Source organism: Apis florea, unplaced genomic scaffold, assembly GCF_048593485.1.
Source record: "Apis florea isolate Af1SG1 unplaced genomic scaffold, ASM4859348v1 contig_3158_pilon, whole genome shotgun sequence".
Lineage (NCBI taxonomy): Eukaryota > Metazoa > Arthropoda > Insecta > Hymenoptera > Apidae > Apis > Apis florea.
Genome location: NW_028256713.1, coordinates 4,802,851 through 4,830,350, shown reverse-complemented (window position 1 = coordinate 4,830,350; position 27,500 = coordinate 4,802,851). Strand labels below are relative to the sequence as shown.

Sequence of the window (27,500 nt, the reverse complement as noted above, 5' to 3'; positions counted from 1 at the left end):
TGCATTAGACACAATCTGATGATAATATAATTTATCAGCCACACTAAGTCCTATAAATCCATGCGATCCATCACCGTGCGGACCCAATAGTCGATGTCGCAATGTGAACGGTCAGTCTAGTTGCTCTTGTCTTCCCAATTTCAAGGGAATTCCTCCATTATGTAGACCAGAATGCGTAGTTAGCACGGAATGTGCTAGCAATAGAGCTTGCATAAACCAAAAATGTGTAAACCCATGTTCCGGAGTTTGTGGAATAAATGCGAAGTGCGAAGTCTTCCATCATAGTCCTATTTGTAGCTGCGACGCTTCTCAAACCGGAGATCCATTTGTAAAATGTTTTGATATGACCAGTAAGTGAATTATTTGAAAGAATCTCACTTCTAATCACTTGTTTGGAATCATTTTCACGAATATATTTTTCAATTTGCATACGTTTTTTAGCACCCGCACCACTTTTACCCATAAACCCTTGCGTTCCATCGCCTTGCGGCCCGTTTTCGCAATGTCAAGATATAGGAGGTATATCATCTTGTTCTTGTTTGCCCAATTATGTTGGTTCAGCTCCCAATTGTCGACCAGAATGTTCCATTAACTCGGATTGTACGAGTAATAAGGCTTGTGTAAGAGAAAAATGTAAAGATCCGTGTCCAGGATCTTGTGCAACGAATGCACTATGCAGTGTCATTAATCACACACCTGTTTGCACTTGTCCCAGAGATTATACAGGAGATCCTTTCACTAATTGCCAACCAATCTTCACACTCACACGTAAGAATATTTCCGATATAATTTATTAATTATTGAATTTTAATATCAATAATTGATTTGATTTGGCTATATAAATAACAGCTATCGTCCCAGTTCAATCAGACCCATGCCATCCATCACCTTGTGGTCCAAACGCCATCTGTCGAAACGCTGTGTGCAGTTGTATAAATGAGTATCATGGCGACCCTTATCTAGGTTGTCGACCAGAATGCGTACAGAATTCGGACTGTACTTATGATAAAGCTTGTTCCAACAATAAATGCGTGAATCCTTGTACCAAAGTCTGCGGTCAGAACGCAGAATGCACTGTGATCAATCATATCCCTACTTGCAGTTGCTTGGAAAATTATGAAGGAGATCCATTTAACCTCTGCAAACCTGTCCGAAGTAAGTGGAACTATCTATATTGATCCTAAAGAAAAATTATAAATTTCAAATATTCATTGATTGATGCTCTATGTATCACTTTACGATAGAACGTACGAAACCTTGCGAACCCTCACCCTGTGGACCCAACAGCATTTGTCGCGAGTTTAGTGAGCAAGCTTCTTGCACTTGCCTACCTGGATATTTCGGAATTCCACCCAGCTGTAGACCCGAATGCTTGGTAAACTCTGATTGTGAGCAGAATAAAGCTTGCGTGAATCAGAGATGCCAAAATCCGTGCGACAACGCTTGCGGACAAAGCGCGTTATGTATCGTACGAAACCACAATCCTATTTGCAGTTGTCCCGCACAGTATTCCGGTGACCCATTTGTTAGCTGTTTCCCTATGAGTAAGTAATGCATGCTTGGATCGGTGCTGTCTATGAATTTCTTTCTTTCTCGAACTTTGTGAACGTTCTTATTATAATAGAGAATATCTTTGAATTTTGATTGTTTTTTTTTAAATTTGACTATATTTGATTCCCACGAATAGCTCAATTCTTATGCTCAGACAGCGCTAATTTATATCTCGAAGTTTCTAACAAAAATAGATTACAATGTTTAACCTATAATAAACTTTTGTCAACGAGCAGCACCACAATACGAAGAGGCTAGTCAGAATCCGTGCAAACCCTCGCCATGTGGATCAAATTCTCAATGCACAGTAACACCAGACAATAAAGCCTCTTGTGCCTGTATGCCCGAGTTTATAGGCTCACCTCCCAACTGTAGACCTGAATGTCTCGTGAACAGCGAATGTCCTAGCAACGAGGCGTGCGTTAAACAGAAGTGTACCGATCCTTGTACCGGACTCTGCGGCTTTAATGCCCTGTGTCAAGTTACCCAGCATTACGTCCACTGTATGTGTTCCGAGGGATACACCGGGGACCCGTTTGCTATTTGTACCATGATCAAGAGTAAGAAATAATCCCATGAGAATAATCGAAAAAATATAATAAATAACTGAAAAAAAAAAAATATTAACGAGCAACCAAGAATAAGAGATGAACTTTCGCAATTTTTCATTTTTTTTTTTTTTAATGAAGATACTAATGAATTTTTAATTGAATTTTTTTAATAGATACAAATTTTAATTTTGTACATATTGTACATAGAGAATTGTATAATATATTATAGAAAAAAATTGCATGTTGATTATAAATAGTTGAAGCAACCTTCTTCATACACATTCGTCATTCTCTCGTATACTTTTCACGATTTCTTTATCAAATCATTTCTATTCGCGTTCTTGTACAATTCTTAATATTCTTTTATTTTTTTGTAAATTAATTCTTGCAACTTTTCACGATAACGCAATTTTTTTAACGTAAATCACTAAACGAATTTCATTTCTAGAATAAAATATTAATATTTTTGGATTTTTATTTTATAGCTCCAGAAAAACCATCTACGTCACTGAGACCTTGCAGTCCTTCACCGTGTGGAATCAACGCTTATTGCAGGGAAAGACAAAATACAGCGTATTGCGAATGTTTGCCAGATTTCCGTGGAAATCCTTATGAAGGCTGTCAACCTGAGTGTTTAACCAACACTGATTGTCTGAAATCGCAAGCTTGCGTTAGGACTAAATGTCAGGATCCTTGTCCTGGTACCTGTGGCGTTGGTGCGATCTGTACCGTCTCTAATCACATTCCTATTTGTTCTTGTCCTCTGCCTACTATCGGCGATGCGTTTACGATCTGTCAAGCCATTCCTGAAGGTATTTTAATTTTATATAAATATTAAATTTTATATGATTGCCTTTTTAAAGATTCCTTGAAAGCAAAATTAATATTATAATTATCATAAGTTACAATCATTTATCATAAATCATAAATTACAATCATAATCATTACACAATTAAGAAAATTTTTATAGAAAAATTAAAAAAATTTTCATTTTTCATTTTAATTATGATAAAAATATCGTATTTATACTAGCTCCAAAAGAGAGAGACCCTTGTTCTCCATCACTATGCGGTCCCAATACCATTTGTGAAAAAATCGGCGATACAGCTGTCTGCAAATGTTTACCTGGTCTCCAAGGAATTCCTTCTAGTATAACAGGTTGTCATCCAGAATGTGTGATTAGTTCAGATTGTCCGGGAGATAAAGCTTGCATCGGTAACAAATGCGTGAATCCTTGCACGCAAAATGTGTGCGGTATCAAGGCCACATGCAAAGCCATCAATCACAGTCCTCTATGCAGCTGTCCACCTCCTTTAATTGGCAATCCATTCGACGAATGTATCATTCAAATTGGTAATTACATGATATTCATATTCGTTATTTTGGTATTTAATTTCTTACGAATCTTTATGCTATCATTATTTCCTTGCAATCTAAATTTTTTTTATATTAATTTAGTTTATTTGTTTCAGAAACTGATCCTTGTAGTCCATCTCCATGCACTTATAATGGCGAATGTAAAGTTCGAAATGGCATCGCAATATGCATATATCCAGAATGTGTTATTAATTCTGATTGTCCACGAGATAAGGCTTGTTTCAACCAGAAATGTAAAGATCCTTGCATCGGTGCTTGTGGTATCAATTCATTATGTCAAACAGTAAATCACAAGCCTGTTTGTTCATGTCCAATTGGATTCACTGGAAATGCTCGCATACAGTGTACTATTCCAACGATCGAAGGTGATTTATTTGAGTCCAAAATTTTTAACAAAAAAAAAAAAAAAATGCTTTAATAAATTTAATTAAAATATCGAATTTGAACACATGCAGAACCAGTTCCAGAATGTATTCAAAATTCCGAATGTCCGAACGATAAGACTTGCTACAACCAGAAATGCATCGATCCTTGCACACTCGATTCTTGTGGTTTCAACAGCCGTTGTCACGTACAATTGCATCGAGTTGTATGCGTATGTAACGAAGGGTTCACTGGCAATCCTCAACAATATTGTGGTGAAAGTAAGTTTCTTTAAATTTCGCTTTTCAAATTCATATCATGAAAATAAGAATTTTGTCGAATGAATTGAAAATATCTAGTATTATATACTATATAATAGTATTAATATTTTAAATTTTCTTTATAGTTGGTTGTCGTGGTGATAGTGATTGTCCATTAACACAATCCTGTGTTAACAACGAATGTATAGATACTTGTTCTGTGACCCAATGCGGAATTAATGCATTTTGTAAATCGGATGGATATCATAAACCAAGATGTTACTGTCCTGATGGATATTTAGGAAATCCATATCAAGCATGCGAAAGATCAGAATGCGTAACTGATAATGATTGTCCATCTTCTTTATCATGTCGCGATTCAAAATGTATAAATCCTTGTGATTGTCCACCATCTGCACAATGCCACGTGATTAATCATCGACCAATCTGTCGTTGTCCTCCTGGTTATGTAGGCAATCCTTACACCTCGTGTCTGATCGGTGATTATAATTATTTTCTATGAATATAATTTAGATTACAATAAATTATAAATGATTAACTATTTGTTATAGAACCGATTGAACAACAGCCTCAATGTCAAGTAGATGGAGACTGTCCAAGTAAATTGGGCTGTTTCAGTGGTGTTTGCAAAGATCCATGTATTGAAAGTAAACCTTGCATCGCTGGAGCAAAATGTTCTGTTGTAAACACTTTGCCAATGAGGACTATGATTTGCGAGTGTTTACCAAACTTTGCTGGCGATGCAACTGTCGCTTGCATTCCTGGTAAATGTTGAAATTTTTTGTTTAATTTTAGTTTTTCATTTAATTTTATTTTCAAATAAAATAAAATTTTTATTTTTATTTTTTTTTAGTGGATAAACAAATCGAAGCTATCTGTAAAGCCAACTCTCAATGTGCTTCAAATATGTCGTGTCTGAACGAAAGATGTATCGATCCATGCATTATCAATCCATGTGCTTCGAATGCGGAATGTTTAGTCCAAAATCATTATCGTCAATGTCATTGTTCGCGTGGCACTGCCGGTGATCCATTTGTAAATTGTTACAGAGGTACTTGTTAAAAATATAACACTTGCAAAATGAAAAATGAATAATGAGCAAACAATATATGATTATGTTTTTTAACAAAATTTTCATGTTGCAGATACTGATTCATTTCCAGAATGTACATCGAATCTTGATTGCGCACCTAATGAAGCTTGTATTAATGAATTATGTCAAAATCCATGTGTCAGTACGCAATGTGGTTTGAACGCGGAGTGTCTCACTGTCAATCATTATCCAACCTGTCATTGTAAGCAAAACTTCGCGGGAGATCCACAAGTACAATGTTTTAGACGTAAGTTGAGACGAGCTATTTATATGAGAGGATGACAATATAATTCATAATGACAATTTTATTCAAAAAATATAATATTCAATATAATATTTTATTTTATTATTATGACTTATTAAAATATTTCTTTGTAGCCGAATGCAAATCAGATAGCGATTGTCCTTACGATAAAACTTGTCAAAACAATAATTGCATCACACCTTGCTTAATCGGAGATATTGCCTGTGGTCGTGGCGCAGAATGCATCGCTGTCTCCCACAGGGCGCAATGCGTATGTCCACGGGGCACTCAAGGTGATCCACGGATTGCGTGCATCTCCACGATATGTCATTACAATGAAGATTGTGCAGATCACGAAGCTTGTGACAGATTGAACAGAGTATGTCGACCTGTTTGCGAGGATGATATTTGCGCAGAAACTGCAAAATGTATTGCGAGAGACCATCAACCTAAATGCGTCTGCCCTCTTGGTACCACTGGAAATCCATATATTGATTGTACTGGTAATTAATTAATTAATTAATTTTGGGTTTGATATGGATTAATGAATTTTGATTCATTTTTTATTTTGATACAAATCAAATAAGAATAAGAACGAAGAATAATTTTTTCTTTTTTTCTCTAAGGTATTTCCATCGAACCAGAATGCAAATCAGATAGCGAATGTCCATCATACTTCGCATGTATCAACACTAAATGCCAAGATCCTTGTCTATCCTCCAATATGTGTTCTGCAGATCAAGAATGCAAAGTACTAAACACAGTTCCTCTTCGTACAATGATATGCAGTTGCCCACCAAATACCATCACTGATATAAATGGATCATGCAAAAAGATTGGTAAATATTATTTCTAATATTTTTTGTCAATCTTGTTTTTATAAAATGCATTATACACAATGAAAATTTTATTAAAGTGCAAGAGGATGTGCAATGTCATCAAGATCAAGATTGCATTGATTCTGATAAATGCGTGGAAGGAACTTGCATCGAAGCTTGTCTCACAACCGAATGTGGATTGAATGCACAATGCAAGGCGATATCACACACCGGAATTTGTTACTGTGCACCTGAATTCACTGGCAATGCTTATATCGAGTGCATCAGAGGTATATTTTAAACATTTTTAACACCAATTTAATTTTTATTATTTATTAAGAAATGATTTTAGAAATCATATATTCAAAATTAAAAATTTTCCAGTACCAATAATAATACCACCACGTCCAGAATGTTATTCTAACAACGATTGTTTCAATGACAAACAGTGCATAAATTCTTTCTGCGTGAATCCTTGCGTTGTTGGGAATCCATGTGGTAGAAATGCATTGTGTTATGCAAATAATCATAGTCCAGTTTGCAGATGTCCTGCCAATTACATCGGTGATTCAAAAATCAATTGTGAACCACGTAAGTTTTGAATAAAAAAATAAATATGTTATATTTTAATAATAAAATCGATATATTATTCTATTCAAAAATTTACAATTTTTTGCAGCGGAAATAGTAGCCGAGTGTATATCCAATAATGATTGCGCAGGCAACACTGCCTGTGTAAACAATTTATGCATTAATCCTTGCAATTGTGGTGCAAATGCCAAATGCAATGTCGTAGATCATTATCCATCTTGTATCTGTTCACCTGGATACTCTGGAAATCCTCAATTGGGTTGTTTTAAACGTAAGCCAGATTTCCTTCTTTAAAGAATAAAACATCAATTAAATTTCACAATTTTATAAAATTGTTCTATTCTAGTGGATTGTGAATCAGATAGCGAGTGCAACAATGCAGCTACATGTTATAATGGACAATGTGTAAATCCTTGTATTCTGGAGAATAAATGTGCAATAAATGCAGAATGTTATGGTCAGAATCATCGTGCCATTTGTCGTTGTGGTCCAGGCTACTTGGGCAATCCAGAAATACATTGCGAAAGAGTGGAATGTACATCTAACTACGATTGTCCTCGAAATCTAGCTTGTTACAGTGGACGTTGTGTTAGTCCTTGTATAGAAGATTTACCGTGTGCTCAAAATGCTATTTGCTATGTCCAAGATCACGTGGCCACTTGTCGCTGCCCAGAAAATATTCCTGCTGGAAATCCATATTCCTATTGTACGCATCCGAAAAAGAAACCTGATGAACCAGAATGCAGAATCGATATTGAGTGTGCTGACAAATTAGTGTGCATTAAGAATAAATGTATCGATCCGTGCCCGGTGATCAAACCATGCTTACAGAATGCTCGGTGCAATGTTTTGGATACTGTTCCAGTGAGGACCATGACGTGCACATGTCCTGAAGGTTGGACCACTGATATCGATGGCGTTTGTAGACCAAGTAAGTATTCTTGAGATTTTTGATATTAAAAAAATTCACAGAAAAAAGATTACTATAAAATATTTAATAATGGAATATCAAAATCAATCTATTTTTTCTTCATTTCAATTTTAGTAATATAATAATATAGATCAAGCATTCATTATATTAAAATACGTTTCTTTTCAGTTCAAATAACAATAATTGGCACTTGTACAACAAATAATGAATGCAGTGACGGAGAAGCCTGCATTAATAGACAATGCAGAAATCCATGCAATTGCGGTATAAATGCCGCTTGTTACGTGCGAAACCATAAACCGATCTGTTCTTGTGAGGAAGGATACCAGGGTAATCCAGATATCGCCTGTTATTCTGTAGAATGTACACGCGATAGTGAGTGTGCTCTGGATAAGAGTTGTGTGAACAACAATTGCGTGAATCCTTGTCTGGTCTCCGATAATTGTGGAGTAAACGCCGAATGTTATCCTAATAATCATAAAGCAGACTGTAGATGTCGTCAAGGATATCATGGAAACTCTCTAGATCGTTGCAGAGTGATCGGTTGTTATAGTAATGGAGACTGTCCTGGAGATCATTCTTGCATCAACATGCAGTGCATCAATCCTTGTGTGCACAGTAATCCTTGCTCGTCTCTAGCTGAGTGTAGAGTATTTAATCATCTACCTATTTGTCGTTGCCCAATTTATTACATTGGCAATCCTTATATTGCTTGCAAACCAGAAGAACGACCAGAATGTAAAGAGGATAGTGATTGTCCTAATTTGTTGGCCTGCTTTGATAATAAATGTCAGAATCCATGTTCTGTGGTGCAACCCTGCAGCGAGCCATCGGAGTGTAGAGTACTTCCAACATCTCCGGTTCGCACGATGGTTTGCGTATGTCCCAGTGGATATGTAAGTAGCGGCAGTGGAACTTGTCGACCTACCAAACCAATTTTGAAGATTGAATGTGCAAGGGATAGCGATTGTCCTTCGGATAAATCTTGCGTGAATGCGATATGCAAGAATCCTTGCGCTTGCGGTCCTAATGCAGATTGTAGCGTTGTTAATCACAAACCAATATGCTCCTGCATACTAGGGTATGATGGAAATCCTGACGTGGTGTGTACCAAAGGTGAGAATTGTTAAGAAAATTAGATTCAATCTATTCTTTTTTTTATTTCTTGTATTTTATTCGTTACCAAAAATCATTTCAGAAAAATTAAATGATTTATTGATCTTTTCCTTATTTAATTTGATATGTAATTTTTAGTTGCTGGATGTCGCACGAATAGTGAATGCAGCGGATCACATGCATGCGTGCAACATAATTGTGTTCCTGTTTGCTCACCATCATTAACCACTTGCGGAAAAAATGCCGAATGTCATGGTATCAATCACAAAGCCATCTGCGAATGTCCACCAGGATTCGGTGGCAATCCGAGAGTCTCTTGTATCCTTCTCGGTTGTAAGAGCAATTCTGATTGTCCTACTAACAAAGCTTGCATCAACAATCGCTGTGAGAATCCTTGCGCGAAAAATCCTTGTACCGGAAACATGGATTGTAACGTTTATAATCATGTAATCGAATGTGCTTGTCCTCCTGGCTACATTGGAGATACCAAAGCAGGATGTGTCAAATGTAAGAATCAATTAATCGATATTTTTAATAATCGATTTTATTTGACATCATTAAATAATTGGACTATTTCTCATTTATTCTTTATTCTTTAGTGACAGAAAAATGTAAAGCAGATAATGAATGTCCATCCCAAACTGCCTGTTTCAATGGTGAATGTATCAATCCTTGCGTGAAGATTGAACCTTGTGGAATAAACGCGGATTGTAAAGTACTCGATACATCTCCTGTGAGAACCATGATATGTGAATGCATTCCTGGATATAGAGGAAATGCGGTCGTCCGCTGTGATAAAAGTAATATCTCATTCTTAATCAAATAATTTGTAATCAATAATGATTCAAGATTATAGGAAAATTTTTAAATAATTTATTTCACTTTACAGCGAATGTATGTGCAGTAGAAAAAAGTGAGATTCTAGATGAATATGGTAATTGCGTCTGTCCACCTGGTTCAGCTAAGGATGAGAAAGAAGTGTGTATACCATGTCGTAAACAGTCTGGAATGATAATCAATGAAGAAGGATATTGTGTGTGCGCTCTGGAGAACGGCATGATCATCGACGAGTATGGTCGTTGCGTATGTCCAACTCATCATGGATATAGACTAGATACAAATGGATATTGCAAACCTGGTAAGTGAAAAATATTTTTTTATTTGGTTAATTTTTTGTTTGCATAAATTTTATTTATTTAATTAATTTTGTAGCCGACATAATCGAGTGCAAACACGATGATGATTGCGCCGATAACAGATTCTGCGATAAAACCAGTCAGACTTGCGAAGATCCTTGTTCGATTCAATTATGTGGTCTTTATGCACTTTGCAATGCTACTCGTCATCAAGCTATTTGCATATGCATCAATGGCTACATTGGAAATGCTTACACTCAATGCTGTAAGATATTTTTGTTATAGGAGACTCTACTGGTGTTCTTCTTGAATATTGTACTTCATTTGAATTTGTCAATTCTAGTTGTCTTACAATTATTGTCTGTAATTATTTTATCTGTAGTACTCTATCTGTTTCTATCATATCTTAGATTCGTATAATATTAACGCAGTATATCTATTATTATAATAATTATTATTATACGGCTTTAAACTTAGTGCTTTAAATTCTTAACTTTCTATTTATCTTTTAAACTTTTTTATGTAATTTTAATCTGTGTCTTAAAGATGTTTGATTCGACTTTAAACTTGACTATATAAAATCTTTATTATGAATTCTTTTTTGAGATCTTCTGTCTGCTTTGAAATTCTTATTATCTATTTTATCTATAGCGTTCTGAAATTTTTGCTGTCCGTTTTGAAAATCTTTCTGTCTGATTTGGAATTTTTGCTAGTTAATTTAGAACTTTTGCTGTTTAGTTTGAAACTGTTGTTGCTTTAAAATTCTGTTTTTTCCTGTTATTCAATATTCTTAATGACTTGTCCTTCATGATTTCTTTTCATTATATCTTTAAAATTCTCACTGAGAAAAATAGACATTCGTATAGTAAAAACTCTAAATATTATCTCTCAAAAATATTTTTCTTTCAATTATTTTTGATTGTATTTTATAAATCTTTCATAATCGTGAACTCTAACAAAATGATTTCTTTGATAGATGACAAGAATCGATGGCGCACTGATTTCCCCAGGCCAGAAATGGTTGTCAGTTGTTTATCTGATGGAGTGCAAGTCGAGATACATCTCCACGATCAGGAATTTGATGGCGTTCTATATGTCAAAGGTCACAGTAAGGACGAACAATGCAGAAGAGTTGTCTCCATTCCAGCAGAAACTATGCACAAAACTGAAATATTTAAAGTAGCGTTCGGAAATTGCGGACTTATTCACGTAAACGTAAGTTTTTTTTATAATATGGAAATCAAAATTTATTAGCTTTATCGAAATCTGCTCACATTCTTTCTATCTATTTCAATTATTATTAATAAAAATATTATTTTTAACAGGGACAAGCCAGTTTTGTATTGGTCATACAAAAGCATCCAAAATTAATGACATATAAAACTCAAGCTTATCATATCAAATGCATATATCAAACCGGAGAACAAAATGTTACTCTTGGCTTTAATGTTTCAATGTTAACTACTGCCGGTACAATTGCTAATACTGGTCCTCCACCAGTCTGCTTAATGAAGATTGTCACTCAAAATGGAAATGAAATAAATTCAGCCGAAATTGGAGACAATTTGATGTTGCAAGTCGAAGTTCAACCTTCCAGTGAGTATATTATTTATACTATAAGTTAATGAATTTTTTTCTTATATTAATTAATTGTAACTGATTTTAACATTTTAACATTTTAATGTTTTAGCTATTTACGGTGGATTTGCTCGAAATTGCGTGGCTAAAACGATGGAAGATAAATTGGAAAATGAATATATCGTAACAGACGAGAATGGTTGTGCAACAGATCCAACAATATTCGGAGAATGGGAGCAGAATCCTGAGACACAGACATTGATGGCCAGCTTTAATGCTTTTAAATTCCCAAGCAGTGATAACATTCGATTTCAGTGCAATATCCGTGTATGCTTTGGACGTTGTCAACCTGTAAGTATTGCTTTAATTTTGCAATACATAATGTGTATTTTAAAATATGAAAATATAATTATCATTTTCTCGCAGGTTAATTGTCGAGGATACAACGCGTTTGGTCGTCGTCGTCGAGACGTGAATTCTGAGATAAATGACACGTCTTTAAGTATTACAGATAGCTACGAAGGACAACTTCGAGAAGAAATAACAATCCAGTCGAATTTGATATTCACTTTGGAGAGGCGAGAAGAAAGATTGACAGCAGATCCAGCTGAAAGTAAGATTATATTTTCTTTAATATCAATGAGAAAATTTTTAAAATACTTAATTATTACAATTTTTTTTTTTTTTTTTTTTTGTTTCAGTTCCTGCAGCTCAAAGAGTGGAAGACATTTGCGTTTCTATGGTTGGCTTTGTAATAGCATTAGTAATTACAGCACTTTTGGCATTAGTCGCTGTAGCTATTGCTGTTTCGTGCTGGTTAATGGCGTATCGTCGCCAGCCAAAGACTGCTGGACCACTGCCACACCCACCAGAGTTCCCAAATCCATTGTTCACTACCGAATCTGTAGCTGAACCGTCTCCTGATTATCATCTATCTTAAGTGTTCTAGGATAATTATTATTTTTTAACGTAATTTTATAATTCTTATTGAAATGCAATACAGACCACAATTTTGTTTTTCTTCCTGGTCGGTCTTGTATTTCTATCAACGACTCTTCCAGTGACTAAATTTCTGTTACTTTCTTCTGGAGGGTTCACATACAACGTGTTGTACGTCGTTCATTGTTATATATGAGTACCCCAAATTAAGATATATATATAGATATACATATAAATGGATAAATAAAAATTGCGCGCGCGTATGTGTGTGTGAGAGAGAAAGAAAGAGAGAAAGAGAGAGAAATATTTGCTATTTATGGTGATGGTTTGCTTCCATTATCTACAACACAATAGAACTTGTCTTCCGATATACTATTTTCCACTTCTTCTTTTCATTTTCTTCTTCTTCAGTCATTGGAAGATTTGTTAAGCGTAACAGCGAATTTAATTCCCGTGTAAAGTCAAACGAATTAGTCTAATATAGCTTTCTTATGTCGTGCGTAGGTAACTGTACATTTTCTCTAATAAAATACTAATGTAATATTTTTAAAATTGTTTATTATATTATACTACCTTAATATTTATTTGTTTAAAAAAAAAAGATAAAATAAAAAGAAACATATTAAAACATGTAAGTATCAAGTCGAAAAAAATTATATTTTATTATAAATTATAAATTAATAATAAAATAAATAAATTAAATATTTACTTCTGTTCCATTTTTACATAAAAAACTGAGTACTCAATATTAGAATAGAATGAAAAAAGAATGCAATAAATGCACTCAAGATATCTGTTGAACATGACTGAATGTATTTTAGAAATATCTATATAACGCTAATTTGTAACGTTATAATAATGTGTATATTTGAAAAATATTTTCAATATATTTATTTATAATTTTATTTGCGTATAAAATTGTCTTGCAATTCCATCTTTTCTATTAGAATTGGAAATAGACAAAATTCCGACACAAATAATTCCTATACATAATATGATTAATTATCCTTTGATAACTGCAATCGGTCTTAATTTTATACATTTCCGCGAAATGCCTGCAGCATGACATGTATTTACAACATCCGTTACATTTTTATAAGATTCTGGCGCTTCTTCCATTACTAACTTAGGCGAAGCGACTCGAATCGATATACCTTGCCGTTCTAATTTTTCTAATACATCCGTATAATCCAAGTTTCTACGTGACTTTGCTCTAGATAAAGCTCGTCCCTGAATAAAATTTATATTCAAATTTATATATAATTTTATAAGAAACAAATTTCTCACAAATACTTACTGCTCCATGACAAGTAGATCCAAATGTTTCTTTCATAGCTTGATCAGTTCCTGTGAGAACATAACTACAAGTTCCCATAGTACCTCCAATTAAAACAGGTTGACCTGTTAATTGATAGTCTACAGGGATCAAAGGATGATGAGGTGGAAATGCTCTTGTTGATCCCTATCAAGAAATAATTATATATAATAATTGAATATAATAATTCATTATTTTTACTTACTTTTCTATGTACTAGAAGTGTTTTCTGTTTTCCATCAACTATGTGTTCTTCTATTTTTGCAATATTATGAGAGACATCATATATAACATGCATATCTAAATCATCAGGAGATAACCGAAATTGCTTGGCAAATGCTTGTCGACTAAGAAACGTCATAGAGCTTCTATTAACCCAAGCAAAATTGGCAGCTGCGGCCATTGATTTTAGATAATCTTGTCCTTCTTGAGATTTGATATGAGCACATGCTAATTGTCTATCATTAGTTTCAATATTGTCTCGTTTCATAGCTTTTTCCATTTGTACAAGAGCATCTATAATAATAAAAATTAATATATACTATTTTTTGAAAAAATTTTATCAGATATTCATTACCAGTTGCAACTTGATGTCCAAATCCTCTGCTACCAGAATGAATCATAACACAAATTTGACCTTTTTCTTCAATTCCCATTTTGCATGCAGCCCATTTGTCATAAATTTCATCTACAACTTGAATCTCAGCATAATGATTTCCTGCTCCTAATGTTCCTAACTATAAAAAAAATTTACTTGAGAATTTAAAATTTTTAATATATATGTATATAATATATATGCATGTAAAATTATATATTTTCAGTACCTGTGGAAGCCCACGTTTTTTTGCTCTCATTGATACCTTTGAAGAATCTGCATTAAGCATTCTACCATATTCTTCACAATGTTCTTTATCTTCTGCCCAAATATAACCTGTAAAAAGTTGAAAAATAAACTTATTATTAATAATAAAGATTAATTGATTATGCTGTCTAGAATATCTGGATACTGTAAAAATACCTTCTCTGAGAGACCAATCCATTCCCATTTCTAAAGCTTCTTCTAAATCACGTGCATTCATAGGAATAATTCCTTTTGAACCAACACCAACAGGAATGTGATCAAACATACTTTGGGCAAGTTGTTCCTAAAAATAATCACTGATTTATTTTTATTTCTGTGATATAATATTAATTACTAAAAAAGAAATTACCTTTACAGGTTGAACATCTTCTTCAAAAAGATTAGTTCTTAATAATCGTACTCCACAATTTATATCAAATCCTACTCCACCAGGTGATACTATAGATTTTGGATCATTCATATCAAATGCTGCCATATTACCAATAGCAAAACCATATCCAGAATGTACATCAGGCAATCCAACAGATCTCCAAACAATTCCAGGAAGGGCAGCAACATTAGCAATTTGTTTCATGCCTGGAAGAAAGCCACCTACTGCTCCTGGTCTACATGCATTTTTCAATTCATCAAACATTAAACGTTCCAATGTATTATTTACATAAAAAACACCTTCAACCTAAATCAAAAAAAATATTAGAATATGTCTAAATATGTGTAAGATAAAGTATCATTATAATCATTATAATTGATAAATAATTAATTAAAATTATAATTGATTTACCTTCATATTAGGTTGAAAACCCTTTTTTATTTTCCAGCATGTATCAGTTATTTTTTCTAAGAATTTTAATTCTTCTTGATATTGCCGAACTACCATTTTTTATAATAAATTCTCTCCTTCGTTTAAAGATATATTAACAGTTAAATCCAAAATATATTAACTAAATTCCAAACTACAGATTATATTTTAAAATCAAATGTAGTTTCTTATAAATTTTTAAATATAATCTTTTTTTTAATTATTATTATAAAAAATTAAACTACGAAATATTGTTTTTTTTATTTATTAACATAAAACATTAATTTTTTAATAGCAATGATATAGTCAACCTTTTTGATTGCACTTTGTATACACTTTATTCCATGTCGCAAATATTATATAGAGTAATTGTCAGGAAAAAGCAAGAACAAATATAGACAAGAATAAATAGAGGAAGAAGGACAGAGATAGAATAAAAATTCGAGAATCAGCGCCATCTCTAGAGTGCCGCAAATCAAACACATAAAGAAAGGACAGAAAACAATAAGACAAGGATAGAGATAAAATACGAATTGACTGACAGCGTCATCTTTTGACTTTCAAAGATATTTCTTTAATAAATTTTTCTAAAAGTTCTCAAGAGATGGCGTTAATCTTTAATTCTTAATCTACTTTATCCTATTTTTAAAAAAATACTTTTGGCAATCGAGAGATGGCGCTGACAGTCAGTTCTTACAATATCTCTATCCTTTTCTCATTATTTTCTATCCTTTCATTATGTGTTTCATTTGCGGCACTCTACAGATGGCGCTGATTTCAATATTTTCATTCTATTTCTATCCTTCTTCCACTATTTAGTATCTTTAATACTACATAGATGGCGGTAATAGTACGATTTTAGCGTATCTCTATTCTTCTTTTATTATTTATTCTGCAAAATTTATACGCTTAAGAAATGATTATTTAAATGAGAACGTATAATAGTATAAATAAAGAGAAAAAAAAATAAAAAAGATATATTTTCAAAGAAATAAATGTATCAAAAATAATTGATTATCATTACATTTCATTTTCTTTCGTACCTATAGCGTTCTTATCTTATTCCTTTCTAAATCAATAATGTAAAATGAGAATAGTAATTAGGATTAAGTAGTGTCCGAACTATGTAATGCTAAAATGCATTAGATCAAAAGTCTATCATATATTTAATTCATGATATAACTAAGCAATGCAGAGTATTATATATGAAGTGCAAAAATGGCTACTCCTGCAAAAGCAGCTGTGAAACATGTAAAACCAATTTTATCGTTGACTCCTATAGAAGCTCGAAGAAGAGTAATATCATTATATAAAACATGGTACCGACAAATTCCATTTATTTGTAAGTTTATTCGTTATATATCTCTCTCTTGATAATTAATGAAATATATTGTTATCTAACCTATTCGTGTTTAAAATAGTATATACTATAAATATTGATATAAAGATATCGTAAATTTATCTTCTTTGTATAAAATGATATAATTTCTCTTATAATTTTGGTAAAAATAATTAACAATTAATAATTAAATATTTTAAATTTTTGTAACAGTTTTCTATTGCTTCAGCTTGTCAGCTTGTTACTATTTTTATAGCAGAATCATGAAATATATATGTATGGACAATTTATTTTGTAGTGTCCAATTATGATATCCCAAGGACAAAGGAAGAATGTAGGCAAAAATTAAGGGAGGAATTTAAACGTAATGCTCATATAAATGACTTAAGAGTAATTGATTTGTTACTTATTAAGGTAAAGAAAATGCTTTTTATTTAATAGTGCAATATATATGATATTAATAATGATGTTGTATTAGGGACAAATGGAACTTCAAGAAATTTGTGCTCAATGGAAACCACCTGGAACATTGTTGAATTATTGGAAGGAAACACACGAACCAAAGCCAAAAGATTTTATGTCAAAGTTTTTATCAGGTCAAGATTAAATTTTATGATTGTATAATATATTTGTATAAGTTATGTAGTATAATTGAATATGTAAAATTTATAAATTATATTAAAAGAATATACAGTTGTCTGAAAAGTAAATATGGAAAAAAGAAGAAAATGTACTTTTTTTTATTAAAAAATCGAATTATACAACATTTGAAAAGATGAAATTTTAATCAGCTCTTACAGAAGATAATATTTCTTTTAATTTACATTTTATCTTTACATCTATATATTATTATTCAGTTATATACATTTGACAAGATGATATATTACTAAGCACCTTAGGTACAATCTAGTTCACTTTTCACAGCCATACGGATAATTTGCTTTCCTTCAGTGAACAAGTATCGAAATTATACATACATACATATATATACATACATACATACATATGTTTGAAACAAGTATATTCGAACTTGCATAAATGTACATTTGCACGTTTTTTCTTCTTTTTTTCTTTTTTTTTTTTTTTTATTTTTTTTTTATTACAATGGGAGTCGTTTGTGCTATCTTGTGATAGACTTTTTTTTACATGATTTCTGTACTTGTATATACTTTGGTTAGAATCATTTTTATAAAAGTCATTCTAGTTTTATTATATCCTCAAATTAAAAATTTTAACAGATAAATCTCGCACTATGTAAAAAAAAAAAAAATGTTCGCCGCCAATATAAAGCGCACTTTAATACAAACCATAAAAATATCTAGGTATTAAAAATATACACAATCGGTAACTTTTATACCCATACATTTCACATATCTATACGCTAAAAAATGGCAACAATACATCATACTTATGACTCATAAATGTAATAATGTTTTTGTGCATTCGTCTTTTACAAGAGATTTTGTGTTCGAATTCCCTTCACTTCTTTTCTTAACTATACAAATAATTTTGCATCAAACTATACTTTCACGTTCCGACTGCATATCGTAACCTGCTATTACACCCCTTCTTAACGAAACATCGCTATTGCGTAATCCATTGCCACTGAACAGATTTACCAGCCAACTTCTAATCGAATTTCTTGCGGAAGATTTTTTGTCAGGCACACTGTCTGTACTAGGAACGGATACCACTTGATCGAGGGAACGCCAACGTTTAACAGGCACAACTTCTCCCATACAACCACTCTCGTCTCCTAGCAATGGTGTCTCTACTTCATTCGGTGATTCATCGGTATGGGGTAATATTATCACATTACCATTCGGATAATTGTTATTCAACACTTTCTCAGAAATATTTGTCTTTGAGTTAGTCCGTGTACACTTTTCACAATTTTCTAAAGATCGAAAACTTTTCTTCGGTTCTTTCCAAGAGAAATTTGGCGACTCGAACCTTTTATTATAAAGCTCCAATGGGAATGGGTCTAAGGAACGAGATTCTCGTATTATCGTTTGGAACGGATAATCACTCGTAGAAGATGATGAAGCAATGGTCGATAGAACTCTTGCATTTTTTCTAAATTTTAGCCTTGTGTCGATAAAAAAATCATCAAGTGCCATTTTAATGTTAGCCGCCCGATTCTCAACTTCTTCTTGTAATGCGATATTATCTAACGTTGTTTTTGATACACTATCGGTCAAGTACAGAGGAGAATGTTCTACTTTTCGAGAGTTAAGAGATTTAGGCACTGGACTGGATCCTCCGCATTGAGATGATGAATCATCCGGTGTCGGTCTTGGAACATTCGACTGTCTGCGACTACCTGCTCCTAAACCACCTAACAACGAAGCTTGGCGAGAATCTGAATTTAATTTCGGACTTCTCCTCGGTCTACAAAAAAGTGGTGGAAGATCACCGACATCGACCTAGTAACATAAAAATAAATATTAAAAATAAATATTAAAGTATACGTAACATGTTATCATATTTCTTTTCGTACAAACCTCTCGTTTTTGAATAGCTTTTTCAGTGGCTCCAGTGAGCCAATAAGTTTTCACTTCTCCTTTTCCTTTCATATAAACCAATCCACGTTCTTCAATAATATAGCCGCCAACCTTATCCAAAGCATCTTTGCATTGCTCGCTTATGTGAATACGTAATGGTTCGCCATTTGATTCCATGCGCGAAGCTGTATTTACGGTATCTCCGAATAAACAATATCTAGGCATCGTTAAACCAACAACACCTGCTACCACAGGGCCTGTAATATTTGTTAATACAAATAAAAATTGTGAATAATTGTAATTTATATATTTTTTTTGTTTGATATTCTCCATACTCTAGACACAATACCTGTGTGAATTCCAATACGCAATTTAAGAGTGTCTTGAGGTCTGTGAGTTATGGTGTGATGTTTCACAGCGTTAAGCAATTCTAGGGACATTGACGCAATTTCTCCAGCGTGTCTATTTCCATTTTTTATCGGCAAACCAGAAACCTGATAAAAAACACGATTATAAAATTATGTAAAATAAGAAAATATATAATCTTGCAAAAAATTTACATACCACCATATAGGCATCACCGATTGTTTCTACCTTATATACGTCATATCCTTTGATTATACGGTCGAACAAAGTGTATAAATCATTTAAGAAGTTTACTACCTGAAAAATAAAAGAAGAAATATGTTGATTGTATCCGTAGGAAGTTGCATATTATGTTTCTTCGATGATTAGTTTGCGAAAAATATACTTGGAAAGGTGTGCTTTCCGCTGACATTGCAGTAAAACCAACGATATCGCTGAAATATATAGTAACTAAATCGAAAGCTTCAGGTTCCACACCGATTCCATTCGTCAAACAATTTGCAACGGGTCTGTAAAAAATAAATAATATTATTAAATAATATTCTATTATATATATAATAAAATTTTTTATATAAATACAACTTACTCAGGCAACATTCTATGAAGTAAATCTTCGGTTTTTTGCTTTTCCTCGAAAAGAAGGCGTGTACGTTCACTGACTAGATCTTCGAGGTTGTTCGCATATTTCTCCATCATGTCCATCATTTGGTCCATGATATTGCGATGCCTTCCCGCTTTCATTTTCTTTAATCTCGTCCTTATCATTTTGAAGTCAGGCCTAAGTTCTGGACTTTCCGCCCAACAGTCGGTAATCGTACTAACTATATACTCTGCACAATCCGCTTCAGACTCGGACAGTATGTCTATGTTAGGTCTAAACGGTGGTTCACCATCTTCTGGGAACCTTTTCACTCGGTCAATGATTTCTGTCAATTTGTTAACGTTCATATTTATATTTCTGCAGCTATACCTTTTGGCAAATGCCGATTAACGAATGACAATCGCTAACGCTTACACTATCTCTTATTTTACACGAACATTTACCTTTGGGTTCTAGATTCACGCCACCATATGGACCCTTCCGCCCGATTATCTCGAACAATATAATCGCAAACGAGTAAATATCTCCTTCCTGGGTCCCTCTGATCGGAGCATTGGGATTTCTTAATAATTCAGGTGCCTTCCAGAATAAGTCTGTATAGAATATTTAATTTTTCTTTTTCTTTTTTTTTTTTTTTTTTTCAAATCAATAATCGTAAAATAAATATTACAACATTCTCCTTTCTTACTTCGATAATACTGATGTTCACCAATGCTGTCGGATTCGGCGCAGTGTCGCATATCGTGCAGGCCAAAATCAGAGACTTGGAGTACCCATCGCGATGTCACCACGCAATTGGAAGACTTCAGATTACCATGACAGACTAGTACAGATGACTCGTGAATGTACAGCATACCCTAAATAAAAGAAAGGAAATATATATTTTTTACAACGATTTCACAATCAAAATTCTATCATTTCTTGAAAGTACATATGTAAAATATACTTGCTTTGATGAGATCGTGAACTAATGAAGCGATGAACATATCATCCAACTTGATATCTTCGTTCTCGATAATATCCTGAAACACGCACGCAATGTGATCATTCGTTGAAAACACGAGCAGACCAGATTACACGTTCATTCGTGTATTAAGGTGACGTACATAAAGACTTCCTTTGGCGCAATAGTCCGTAATTAACAATATCCTCATTGGCTCGACGCACGCTCCGATGAAAGAGTTCAGGTTACCGTGTCTGATCTCGCGAAGGATACGCATCTCCTTCATCACGTCCCTCGATATATCCTTCTTCTTCGAGAACTTTAACTCCTTTATCCTAACCACCACCCCGTGGTAATGCCCAGTTTGCGCGAACACCTGGCCCCCGCATCTTGACTCGTAGGACATTGCACTAACTAAGCTTAACTGTAAACAAAGGCCAATAATAAATAACAAATGCAAAAATTTTATCCGACATCAAGAAAACATTTACAATAAAAGCAAATCTCTTTCAATTTCTGAAAATCCCTTCTCTCTTGATTCATTCATTGCATACCTGAAGAGAAGATGAGAAATCGTGCGAGCTCACCTTACTAGGGGAGGACATCATGTTGTCAAGATGAGGATAGCCGTGTATCTCGTTCGGATCGATTTTCCACAGCAATCCCTCGATTTCCTGTTCTATCTTCCATCTTCGATATATGCTCATAGTGATTACCGCGGCGCAGAATAACAAAACGGCCAACACACCGGCAGCAACGATACTTCGCAAATGCGTGTCGTCTTTGGGACAGTGTTCGTTGAGGAAACCGCATCCCGGTTCCGCTTCCGGCTTATTCTTACCCGGCCAGTCCATCGCCTCCGACGGCCTGTACACCTGGACAACACACGATTATTACACGTATTATTATTTATCACTCGATATACATTTTAATCACGATCGAGTAAATTAGCATTCTTCTTGACCGGGGATACACGAATTTGTAGGAATTTGTTGTGCAAGGCCGTGAACATGGAAATGAAATGCTGCTGCAAGAATGCTGTAAACAACTCACTCACTAGAGTTTCACCCTGTTGAAATTGGCCTACAGGCTTCATTTGAAAGTCGCACGAGAAGTTGTTGAAACGGAACGGATCCTTCTTCAGGGCGAGCACCGAGAAATTCCCCTCCGAGTCGCCGAACTTGTCGAACTTGATGGTCGCTCCGCTGACACCTGTTCCCGGAGGAAACGCAATTTCGTTATTCTCACAGAGGAGGCATTCTGTCATCTTTCATAATCTTTCTTTCGCTATCTTTCGTAATCTAAAATGGCCTTATCGAATATCTACGATATTGTATACCCTATACGGGTAGCGCGTCTCCAACGTCTCGCGAAGGATATACGTGGATAAACGATACGTGTTCGTGAACACCTACTCGCTCGATTAAACCAGATCAAGCCTTATCGAGAGAAATCGAACGTCAGACACACTCGATCGAACAATATTCGAATTATATTTGCATTACTCACTCTGATACGTGTGATTTCTGATAATCGTCTCGATGATCTGGGTGCCATTGTTCGCGATCTCCTCGAGCGTGTGCTCCGGCTGATCCCTAAGCAGTTGATCCAGGGCTCTCGCGTACAATTTCACGGAATCGTAAAGATAGGCGGCGTGAATCGACACGTACTGGAACGAGAAAAATTAACAAATCTATCTGCACGTCTCAGAAGAGGTTCAACAGCTAGGAGATGATATTCTACCTTCTCGTATTTTCTCAGCAATTCAGGTATGACAAAGTTGAACGGCTCCTTGCTGCTGTACTCTCTGACCTTCTTGGTGAACTCCTCGTAATTCTGCGTAGGCGGGGTCGACACGACCACCATCAGGGACCGTGCCCTCTTGAGGAAGTCCTTCGGCTCCAGGCAATTCCTCAGATTGTCGAAGTGTTCCGGTTCTGAAAAAGAGTCGATCGCGCGCAAAGTCGAGGTCAGAGAGGTGTTTACCCTTTCTTTTTTTTTTTTTTTTTTTTTTTTTCTTTTCATAGAGGGAAACGGAAATATCTGATTCGAGAGGCAACAACACGGGGACGACGACTCTAGAGGAACGTCCATTAAAATCGGATCACGTGTTTGAAACCGGGTCACGAGCGAGCCATGCCTGACCCATGACGCTTCGGTTAATCTCGGATTAGATACGGGAATGATGAGGTAACGAGTTTTGTCAAGGAACAACCGGACGACCGTGAAGGAGACCGAAATCGAATGATATTTAAATATGTAACAGAGGACAAGTTTTTCAGTGATCAGCCTTAATTTTCTCGCGAAGAATAATTGTTACTATTAAATTCTTTCGACAATGATCCTTGAAATTGTAATCGCATAATCAAGATTTTAGACAAATTGACCGTCGAATTTTGAAACGCGTCGAGTTTTAGAGAGTTTCCCTTATGAAGAATACTTATTTCACGCATACTCACTCCATAAGTACTTTTGCGCCTCTCGCGGCGAGTACGTCATCATGTCCACGTGTATCACCATGTACTCCCCGTTATCGAGCAATCGTTGATTCTGCATAGAGTTCATCATGTCGATCAGCGACATCGCTGTTCCCAGGAATATGTAAACTGTCGACAGATTTACGCCTTCCGTTAGAAGCCCCCGGCCTCCGGGAATGGAACGCTCCATCGACGACGACCGACCGATTTCCAGAACGGAACTGACTTTCACGCTTCATTTTCCTATGCGGAGGGAAAAGCTGCTCCGCGATTATCGTGGTGAGATCACACAACTATGCAAGTACAATACCCCACCGTGTACCAATTCCCACGGAGGAAACATTTCTCGTGAAATTATCGACGATATTAGACGCGATGGAAATTCCTTTGTCGGTGAAATTTGAAGTTTCAGAGAGAGAGAGAGAGAGAGAGAGAGAGAGAGAGAGAGAGAGAGAGAGAGAGAGAGAGAGAGAGAGAGAGAATAGAGAAGAATTTTTTCTAAGTTTTATTTTCGATGTGTGGTTCTCGGGTTAACTAGGCTAGCTAGTTAACATTTCATTCGTGATTAAAGATCAATTTGTATTCTTTCGTTGACGATTCCAGTATTTTGGAATATCCGCTAAAAATTCAACTGTAACATAAAGCCGAACGGTCCCTCTAACAACGTGTTTACGTCAGAAATCAGGGTTATAATTCGCCGGAAACAAGACCGTAACACGTTTTTGAGAAACGAAAAATAAAAAAAAAGGCAGGAGTTTGTTTGAGCGATAAAGCTTCTCTCAACGAAAGAATTACAAATGTTTAAAAATCGTGATACGTTGTTTCCGAAAACGATATCACGTTTGAAATTCAAAAATAGAATCCCTTCTTCCCGACCCGAAGATCAAGATCCTCTAAAAATAGATTACAATCGGTCGAAACTTCTTTCGAATAGAAACGGAAAGTGGCGGTTTCTTGATTAACGGAGACCCCCCCCCCCCCTCCTTCGAGAGGCAATAAACAGATGGAAAATGGATGGATGAATCGTTACAGTCGTCCCGACGACGCGTCCCGCGAGATATATCGAGATATAAAGTAAACTTGGACTGACTCCTGGTCATATTTTTGGTCTCCTGTATAAGTTGGAACCATACGCTGACTTGACAGCACGGCAGCCTTTCCTCGCAGCACGTGTGTCGGTCCTCCACGGTCTTGTAGTGGTTCACGGTGAGGTTGTTCTTGGTGGCCTGCTCCTCCAGCGATTTGGCCACCGTCGACCACGCGCTCTCCGTGATGATGGTGAATTTGTTCCACCCGTAATGGAGCAGCAACGCGATCACCGACTTCGTCACCTGCGTGTCCGGCGGCTCGGTCCTGGCGAACGTGTTCACCTTCGACGCTTTGTAGTCCGAACATTTCTGCAATTCATATAATTAGAAATTTCCAAAAATTGCGTTTATCAGCAACAGTTGTGTCAAATGCACGATCGTTGGATAAATGAACTTTGTGACTTGAATTAGATGTGTTTTAAGGGAAGGAGTGAAGGGGTTGTATAATAATTAAGAGCACATTTTCTTGAAAAATCAAGTTTTGGTTTAATTGTAATTAAACCTATGTGAAGATCAATCAATCCCAATCATTTCATCATTCGATTAAAATTAGAAGAATTTTCCAAAATCGTTTGAATCGAATAATTCATAATAAAAGTTCTGTAAATTTCATCGACAATATCCCTTCAATTATCCAGTTACCTATCAAATTGGCCTTGACCAAAATCCTCGAAAAGGCATAATAACCGTGTAAACAACTAAAATTTAAACAAGTCCGAACAAAGTCCATCAAACAACTATCCAAAAAAAAAAAAAAAAAAAAAAAAAAAAAAGAAACAACCAAACGGATGAAAAACAGCAGCGAAAGGCGACTGCGAAAAATTGAAAGGATCAACGAAGAGCCCCCTAAAAGGAGCCAAAAAGAAAAAGGAAGGAAAAAGTTGAATAGAAATCAAAAGAGACTAAAGCAAGAAAAGAGAAGAAAAGGAAAGAGTAGGTGGGGCAAACAAGAAGAAGAAGAAGAAGAAGAAGAAGAAGAAGAATGGTAAGAGAGCAGAAGGCAAGGAGAGTAACGCGGCAAAGTGGGCTGCGCCTGGTGTCATGGTGTGTGGCGCGCGGTTAAATATAAACCTGTGGCAGGCTGTGCGAAGGAGGGCAGAAGGAGAGTGGAATGAACGGGGCAACTCTCTTCTCCCTGTGGTGTGGCACTCGCGAGAGGAGAAGTGCACGGGACGGTTGTGCTCCGTACCGTTGAAATGTGACATGCGCTCATTAACATATAAATTAAACGTGACAACTGGGGGTCAGTTCTACTTTAACCGTGGCGACCACCGCCAGGCCACGATCCACTTTCCGCCGTTTTTTCTCTCCACCGCCGTCCCCTCCCTCCTCCTTTGCTCCGGTTTCTTCTTTTTTTTTCCCCCTCCCTCCCCGCTCTTCCCTCCACTCTCTCTCTGCTTATGCCGGCCCGACTCTCTCCGATTCTCACTCGGAGATCGAATCGCGACGATCGGAGAGCGACCACGAAAATTCACGTATCGATCATCCATTCGTTCGCCGCTCTTTCCTTTTGTTGCATCCATTTGTTTATGGGGTTTTTTTTTTGTTGCGGGATTTGCGGTTTACGGAAAGCGTTGTCTCGTAAGCGCGTGTCATAAATTCACGCTGTGAGGGGGGGAGGGGGGGATCGGCGAAAAACGAGAAACGAGATTCGTTCTTGGCTCCTTTCTTTCTCAGGATGTTATCCCTTCGATGTTCGTAGTAGTATCAGGTGATAATTTATCGTTGAAAAAATGAACACGAAGGCACCAATAATAATATCTTATTGGATAATTCCAATAAAATGATCTCGTTGAAAAAAAGGAATTTCAAAAGGAAGGTAGTTTGTTCGATTAACGAGCATCCCGGCCACAATTTTTCGCGTGCGAAAATTGTGAACACTTTCTCTTTCCAGTGTTCTCCGCTCATCCTCCCACGATTCCAGGAAGTGGAGATCGTCAGAGGCAATTTACCCACCTGGCCGGAATCCTTCCTTTTTCTTTCTTATCCGAGTTGTGCGCGAGATCGTAAAGCCGGCCGCCGGCTTTTTGCGCGGAATTTCGACTGGAAATGCTAAATTGGAAGAAGGAAGGACGAAGAAAACACGAGACGAAAAGAAAGGAAATCATCCTCTCCTCTCCCAAAGATTCTTCTTCCCTTCCCCCTCTTCGAAGACCGGACGTCGAGCGTATGATACCCGTTTGTGAATTCGCCGAAAGGAAGTTGACTATGCGCCGCGTATGATAGCGGCATTTATCGTAATCATCGTGTAAGGATAAAAAAAGGAAAAAATAATAAAAGAAAGAGAAAAAAATATATATATAAAATTCCACGGCGGGAGGAAGTTGGCTGGGCCGCATCGGAATGACGAAATTACGATTGTTCATCTCGCTCGAGTCTCCCCGTTTCTTTAAAACAGCCTATCATCCGATTGTGACTGGTGTAAACTTTGTACAAGTGTGTGCGACCTTGTAAAAATTAATTCGATTAATTCAATCGCTAATCTTTTTTACCACGGATGTTTATGCACAGAATAAAATTTATAAATGAACGTGAGTAAGAGAATGGATTTGCCTTGAAGATTTGCTTTGTTCTTCGAACATGTGTAACTATACATTGAATATTTTGATCCTTTTTTTTTTTCTTGCATACCATGGC

At 35.5% G+C, this 27,500-nt stretch overlaps 4 protein-coding genes across 4 annotated transcripts in view; 2 read left to right on the top strand and 2 right to left on the bottom strand.

The window, feature by feature from the left end:
• Nucleotides 1–13,121, top strand: part of dpy (fibrillin-like protein dumpy) — a 109,504-nt gene extending 96,383 nt beyond the window's left edge. Inside the window, exons 147-175 of the mRNA XM_086909689.1 lie at nucleotides 39–350; nucleotides 442–768; nucleotides 850–1,155; nucleotides 1,245–1,544; nucleotides 1,788–2,111; nucleotides 2,588–2,914; nucleotides 3,135–3,455; nucleotides 3,575–3,844; nucleotides 3,935–4,123; nucleotides 4,249–4,602; nucleotides 4,675–4,887; nucleotides 4,977–5,174; nucleotides 5,269–5,463; nucleotides 5,595–5,963; nucleotides 6,087–6,299; nucleotides 6,377–6,568; nucleotides 6,663–6,869; nucleotides 6,958–7,140; nucleotides 7,216–7,800; nucleotides 7,969–8,916; nucleotides 9,055–9,423; nucleotides 9,516–9,716; nucleotides 9,806–10,054; nucleotides 10,129–10,317; nucleotides 11,029–11,267; nucleotides 11,378–11,648; nucleotides 11,743–11,981; nucleotides 12,057–12,243; nucleotides 12,332–13,121. Of these exons, the coding sequence (XP_086765815.1) occupies nucleotides 39–350; nucleotides 442–768; nucleotides 850–1,155; nucleotides 1,245–1,544; nucleotides 1,788–2,111; nucleotides 2,588–2,914; nucleotides 3,135–3,455; nucleotides 3,575–3,844; nucleotides 3,935–4,123; nucleotides 4,249–4,602; nucleotides 4,675–4,887; nucleotides 4,977–5,174; nucleotides 5,269–5,463; nucleotides 5,595–5,963; nucleotides 6,087–6,299; nucleotides 6,377–6,568; nucleotides 6,663–6,869; nucleotides 6,958–7,140; nucleotides 7,216–7,800; nucleotides 7,969–8,916; nucleotides 9,055–9,423; nucleotides 9,516–9,716; nucleotides 9,806–10,054; nucleotides 10,129–10,317; nucleotides 11,029–11,267; nucleotides 11,378–11,648; nucleotides 11,743–11,981; nucleotides 12,057–12,243; nucleotides 12,332–12,570 (8,516 nt within the window). The 3' untranslated portion in view covers nucleotides 12,571–13,121. The remainder of the gene's footprint in view (nucleotides 1–38; nucleotides 351–441; nucleotides 769–849; nucleotides 1,156–1,244; nucleotides 1,545–1,787; nucleotides 2,112–2,587; nucleotides 2,915–3,134; nucleotides 3,456–3,574; nucleotides 3,845–3,934; nucleotides 4,124–4,248; nucleotides 4,603–4,674; nucleotides 4,888–4,976; nucleotides 5,175–5,268; nucleotides 5,464–5,594; nucleotides 5,964–6,086; nucleotides 6,300–6,376; nucleotides 6,569–6,662; nucleotides 6,870–6,957; nucleotides 7,141–7,215; nucleotides 7,801–7,968; nucleotides 8,917–9,054; nucleotides 9,424–9,515; nucleotides 9,717–9,805; nucleotides 10,055–10,128; nucleotides 10,318–11,028; nucleotides 11,268–11,377; nucleotides 11,649–11,742; nucleotides 11,982–12,056; nucleotides 12,244–12,331) is intronic.
• A 324-nt stretch (nucleotides 13,122–13,445) lies between these two features.
• On the bottom strand, nucleotides 13,446–16,007 carry RtcB (RtcB RNA ligase). The gene is made up of 8 exons (XM_003698757.4): nucleotides 15,528–16,007; nucleotides 15,096–15,422; nucleotides 14,903–15,029; nucleotides 14,709–14,815; nucleotides 14,462–14,621; nucleotides 14,090–14,400; nucleotides 13,867–14,031; nucleotides 13,446–13,799 (listed from the first exon to the last, which is right to left on the bottom strand). The coding sequence occupies exons 1-8, from the start codon at nucleotides 15,621–15,623 to the stop codon at nucleotides 13,572–13,574; spliced, it is 1,521 nt and encodes a 506-aa protein (XP_003698805.2). The 5' UTR covers nucleotides 15,624–16,007; the 3' UTR covers nucleotides 13,446–13,571.
• A 348-nt stretch (nucleotides 16,008–16,355) lies between these two features.
• Nucleotides 16,356–17,613, top strand: ND-B14 (NADH dehydrogenase (ubiquinone) B14 subunit). Its single transcript, XM_003698758.3, has 3 exons — nucleotides 16,356–16,887; nucleotides 17,183–17,298; nucleotides 17,363–17,613. Exons 1-3 carry the CDS (start codon nucleotides 16,764–16,766, stop codon nucleotides 17,489–17,491), a joined length of 369 nt encoding a protein of 122 aa, XP_003698806.1. The 5' UTR covers nucleotides 16,356–16,763; the 3' UTR covers nucleotides 17,492–17,613.
• LOC100872200 (receptor-type guanylate cyclase Gyc76C) overlaps nucleotides 17,609–27,500 on the bottom strand; it is a 67,243-nt gene continuing 57,351 nt past the window's right edge. The window contains exons 5-20 of the mRNA XM_086909475.1: nucleotides 24,866–25,172; nucleotides 23,758–23,904; nucleotides 23,042–23,235; nucleotides 22,808–22,967; nucleotides 22,356–22,510; nucleotides 21,886–22,173; nucleotides 21,462–21,722; nucleotides 21,306–21,377; nucleotides 21,044–21,212; nucleotides 20,799–20,948; nucleotides 20,341–20,680; nucleotides 20,140–20,263; nucleotides 19,953–20,051; nucleotides 19,738–19,882; nucleotides 19,389–19,645; nucleotides 17,609–19,310 (exon numbers count right to left, since the gene is read on the bottom strand). Coding sequence (XP_086765601.1) covers nucleotides 18,399–19,310; nucleotides 19,389–19,645; nucleotides 19,738–19,882; nucleotides 19,953–20,051; nucleotides 20,140–20,263; nucleotides 20,341–20,680; nucleotides 20,799–20,948; nucleotides 21,044–21,212; nucleotides 21,306–21,377; nucleotides 21,462–21,722; nucleotides 21,886–22,173; nucleotides 22,356–22,510; nucleotides 22,808–22,967; nucleotides 23,042–23,235; nucleotides 23,758–23,904; nucleotides 24,866–25,172 — 3,780 coding nt within the window. The 3' untranslated portion in view covers nucleotides 17,609–18,398. The remainder of the gene's footprint in view (nucleotides 19,311–19,388; nucleotides 19,646–19,737; nucleotides 19,883–19,952; nucleotides 20,052–20,139; nucleotides 20,264–20,340; nucleotides 20,681–20,798; nucleotides 20,949–21,043; nucleotides 21,213–21,305; nucleotides 21,378–21,461; nucleotides 21,723–21,885; nucleotides 22,174–22,355; nucleotides 22,511–22,807; nucleotides 22,968–23,041; nucleotides 23,236–23,757; nucleotides 23,905–24,865; nucleotides 25,173–27,500) is intronic.